The sequence below is a fragment of the Sinocyclocheilus grahami genome, unplaced genomic scaffold (genome assembly GCF_001515645.1).
Source record: "Sinocyclocheilus grahami isolate Dianchi unplaced genomic scaffold, SAMN03320097.WGS_v1.1 scaffold999.1, whole genome shotgun sequence".
NCBI classification, from domain to species: domain Eukaryota; kingdom Metazoa; phylum Chordata; class Actinopteri; order Cypriniformes; family Cyprinidae; genus Sinocyclocheilus; species Sinocyclocheilus grahami.
In genome coordinates, this window is record NW_015506178.1 from 225,627 (window position 1) to 230,094 (window position 4,468).

General features: G+C 31.8%; 1 protein-coding gene across 9 annotated transcripts in view; it reads left to right on the forward strand.

Annotated features, from left to right (window-relative positions):
• The first annotated feature begins 397 nt into the window (after positions 1-397).
• LOC107565387 (mitogen-activated protein kinase 10) overlaps positions 398-4,468 on the forward strand; it is a 45,116-nt gene continuing 41,045 nt past the window's right edge. For 7 of the 9 annotated variants that reach the window (XM_016250604.1, XM_016250606.1, XM_016250605.1 and 4 more), the window contains exon 1: positions 398-464. In XM_016250604.1, coding sequence (XP_016106090.1) covers positions 399-464 — 66 coding nt within the window. In that variant the 5' untranslated portion in view covers position 398. Of the gene's footprint in view, positions 494-4,468 lie in introns of all 9 variants that reach the window. The other 2 variants (XM_016250608.1, XM_016250609.1) reach the window with 2 other exon arrangements.

The window sequence follows — 4,468 nt, forward strand, 5'->3', positions numbered from 1 at the left end:
AAAACAGAGCAGGCTGAAGAAATAATCAACGCAAATTAGCATACTGTCTTTGACTCCTGGATGACACTGACTATTCTTGGAAAGCCTGTTCTAATGCATAGATCCTCAGTGTGCTGAAAGCCGTTATATCCACAGGGCAGGGGCTTTGAGACAGAATGAAGATTGTAGATGTGAAAAGAGAGAAGAAAAAAAAGAGTGTTGTTTATCATCTCAGCTTTCTCTCTTTTAGCACATATCATTATCTGCCAAAAAACATCTTGAGGAATCAAGTCATTTGAAGATGAAATTAGCTTTACGGAACAAAAAGCAAATATCTTACTACCTCAGTATCAAATTCTTGCTATATTTATTCACTCAGCTTTTAATCATGACTCCTAATTCCTGTGTTTCAGGTATTTATGAACAGACGTTTCTTATATAACTGCAGTGCTCCAGTCCTGGATGTGAAGATTGCCTTTTGTCAGGTGTGTGTTCCATACAGGTAAATTAAAAGGTAGAGTATTCATTCACTTCCATTCTGTCCGTCATTCTTATGGATGTGTCATTGTCTAAAACAAATATTGGGGACAGCATGTCTGAGCCCTTGAGGACGATGTACAGCTTACAGGATCAATTCCTTGCAGCATCCCAAGCCATTCAGACTTGGGTTTCCCAAAGTGCATTAAGAACATCTTAAGATCACTTTAAATATGCATGCAAGTGATGCATACAGATGCATCATTCAAATTAAAAGCACTTAAAGAAAAATATATATTCTGAATCGTTTACTCACCCTTGTGTGTTTTTTTTTCCTTGGGAAAGTGACTTTTGTTTTTTTATTGTATAATGACTTAAATTTCAGTATGTGGAACACAAAAGAAGATATTTAGAAAATGTCTAATTTCAATTTTTTTTATGCTCTCCATTAAGTTTCATTGAATAGACAAAAATGACATAAGAGTGAGTAAATAGTGATTTTAAGTGAACTATCCCTTTAAATTTAATTTATAGATGTACATCTTCCTTAAGGAGCTCTATAGATTGACTCACTTGTGACAATATGACAATATAACTTTGTTGACCTGATTTATATTGTAACATTTGTATTGTAACAAGGTTGCAAAAGATAATTGCGTCTTTTTTCCTCACAATTATGAATGGCAAAACATAAACTCGCAATTCTAAGAAAAAAAATGTCTGAATATTCCATTTTTTTCCCTCACAATTCTGAGTTTACAGCTTGTAAAAAAAGGTAATTGTGACTTTTTCGTCTAATTGTGAGTTTATATCTGACAATTCTGACGTTTCTTCTCAGGACGGTGGGAAAAAAGTTGCAGTTACCCCTTTTATTTTTTTATCCAATGGCCCAACAAGCTTCCATAGACATTCATACTGTATATCAGAATATAATAATGATGCCTGGTTCACAGGTCAAGAGGGCAGTAGGTGGAGTTGACTAGCAGATAATAAATTCACTCGGTTAACAAAAGGTTGTAGGTTCATATCCCAGAAGGATCGATCCGTGAATAAACACTGTGTCCTTGAGCGAGACACTTAACCTCTGTGTACTCCACAGGGACTGTCACTGTAGTAAGTGTACTGGTGGTCACTTCAGATAAATGACTAAATGACAACTGACTCCTGAACCAAGTGTGTTTCATATCCCTAAATGTTGGGAAACAGGAGACTCTGAATTGATTCCAGTAGATATTGATGCTAGCATGTTGCTAAGCTACACTCTAAAAAATGCGTGGAAAACATGGGTCAAATATGGACTAACCCAACTGTTGGGTTAAATTTTGGTTACATTTTTAAATTAGCTTTTTAACCCAACAGTTGGGTTAGTCCATATTTGACCCAACATTGGGTTGAAACAACCCAGCATTTTTTAGAGTGTAACAACACAATATTCTGAAATACATAAATACATGCCTACATTAATATTGGGTAAAATAGTCAGTTTTTAACTTTTTGTTTTTGTTTTAAGGAATTCAGTCTTCAGTGCCGCGCGATCCATCAGAAATCATTCTAATATGCTGATTCGGTATTCAAGAAACATTTCTTATTATTGTCAATGTTGAAAACAGTTTTTTGCTGCTTAATATTTTTGTGGAAACTGTCATATACTACCATTCAATTGTTTAGGGTAACTAAGATAAAAAAAAAAGAAACCAGCAAGAACGCATGATGAAAAGTGACAGTAAAGGCATTTATAATGTTAAAAAAAATATTTCAATTAAGTGCTATTAAATATTTAATTAAAATTACAAGACTTGTTAAAATGTATCATGATTTGCAATTATGAAAAATATTAGACAGAAAAAAAACTTGACATTTATGATAATAAGAGCTATTATTATATTATATTAGAATATTATATTAGAATTATATCAGAATGATTTGTGAAGGATCATGTGACACTGAAGACTAAATAAAAAAATTTATATGAAACTAGAAAGCAGTTATTATAAAATGTAATAGTATTTTACAATAATATTGTTTTACTGTATTTTAAGTATATGCATGAGCATAAGAGACATAAATCTTAGTTAGTCCAAACTTTTGACCTGTAGTGTATATGCGTATTAAAAATTACATAAATTATATTTTTATTGAGTAAAAAATTACAATGTTAATATTTCTGTATGCTATTAATTTCTCATCCTATTTAAAGTTTCTGCCTTATAATGCCGTCTAGGTAGGAAGCTCAACAGGTTTTGGAATGGAACTAGTTTCACCACAATAATCAAACCAAACCAAAGCATTCTCTGTGCTCAATCCTTAATAAATAATAATTTATACATTCAGCAGACGCTTTTATCCAAAGCGACTTACAGTGCATTCAGGCTATACATTTTTTTTACCAGTGTGTGTGTTCCCTGGGAATCAAACCCATGACCTTTTGTGCTGCTAATGCAATGCTCTACCACTGAGCCACAGGGACATAATAAAAGAAAACAATAAAAAAATTAATAATAAAAGGCCACAATTACCACAAATCTGAGCTCATTAGCTTCAAATTAGCCCAGTCAGATTAATAAGGGGCCACTGCAGTGAGAAGTGACTCCCATGATGAAGATAGACTTTATGAAGCACGTACAGTACACACACGCATATATGCATATTACTCGCTCTCTCACTAATTACCATTTAGCTTGTGAAATTATGTGGACAGCTTCCTCTCTTGGTATGGCCATGAATATATTCAGTATGTGACAGTTAGTACAATCGATTACACCGCTGGCCCTTGTGCCAACGCTGGCATGAGCTCCAGAATGAAGAGAGCTCTCATAACCTTGACCGTTTAACTTAATATAGTCTTATATGAGATCTTCAGCCAAGCACAGATAAAATAGTCTTCTCTCTAGTAGAGAAACTAAAATGATATGGGTTTGTATATACACAATTTTGTATCCCCTGCAACTTTATTTATATCTGCCACACAGTTATGTGAAGTAAAGTTGCAGTTGGGAGACATAAAGTTGCTGCTGTGAACTATAAAGCCACATTGTGAAATATAAGTCGCAATGGTGTTACATTTGTGACTTAAATGTTACTTTATATCTCAAAATGAGACTTTACGTCTTATTTTAAACTATCTCAAAATAGCAGGGCCGTTATAGTTAACTAAAACTAAAACTGAAAGTAAAAAATGTTACTTGAAATAAAATAAAATATAAAAAAACTTTTATTTCAGGTAGTTCCCAACACATTTTTCAGGTAAATAATATAGTTTTTATTTATTTAGTTGTTTATTTATTTATTTATGTATCCAGTTTTATTTTTTATCTTATGACAGTAGTAAGTAGTATATATATATATATATATATATATATATATATATATATATATATATATATATACAGTTAGTACAATCGATTACACCGCTGGCCCTTGTGCCAACGCTGGCATGAGCTCCAGAATGAAGAGAGCTCTCATAACCTTGACCGTTTAACTTAATATAGTCTTATATGAGATCTTCAGCCAAGCACAGATAAAATAACTAAATGATATGGGTTTGTATATACACAATTTTGTATCCCCTGCAACTTTATTTATATCTGCCACACAGTTATGTGAAGTAAAGTTGCAGTTGGGAGACATAAAGTTGCTGCTGTGAACTATAAAGCCACATTGTGAAATATAAGTCGCAATGGTGTTACATTTGTGACTTAAATGTTACTTTATATCTCAAAATGAGACTTTACGTCTTATTTTAAACTATCTCAAAATAGCAGGGCCGTTATAGTTAACTAAAACTAAAACTGAAAGTAAAAAATGTTACTTGAAATAAAATAAAATATAAAAAAACTTTTATTTCAGGTAGTTCCCAACACATTTTTCAGGTAAATAATATAGTTTTTATTTATTTAGTTGTTTATTTATTTATTTATGTATCCAGTTTTATTTTTTATCTTATGACAGTAGTAAGTAGTATATATATATATATATATATATATATATATATATATATATATATATATATATA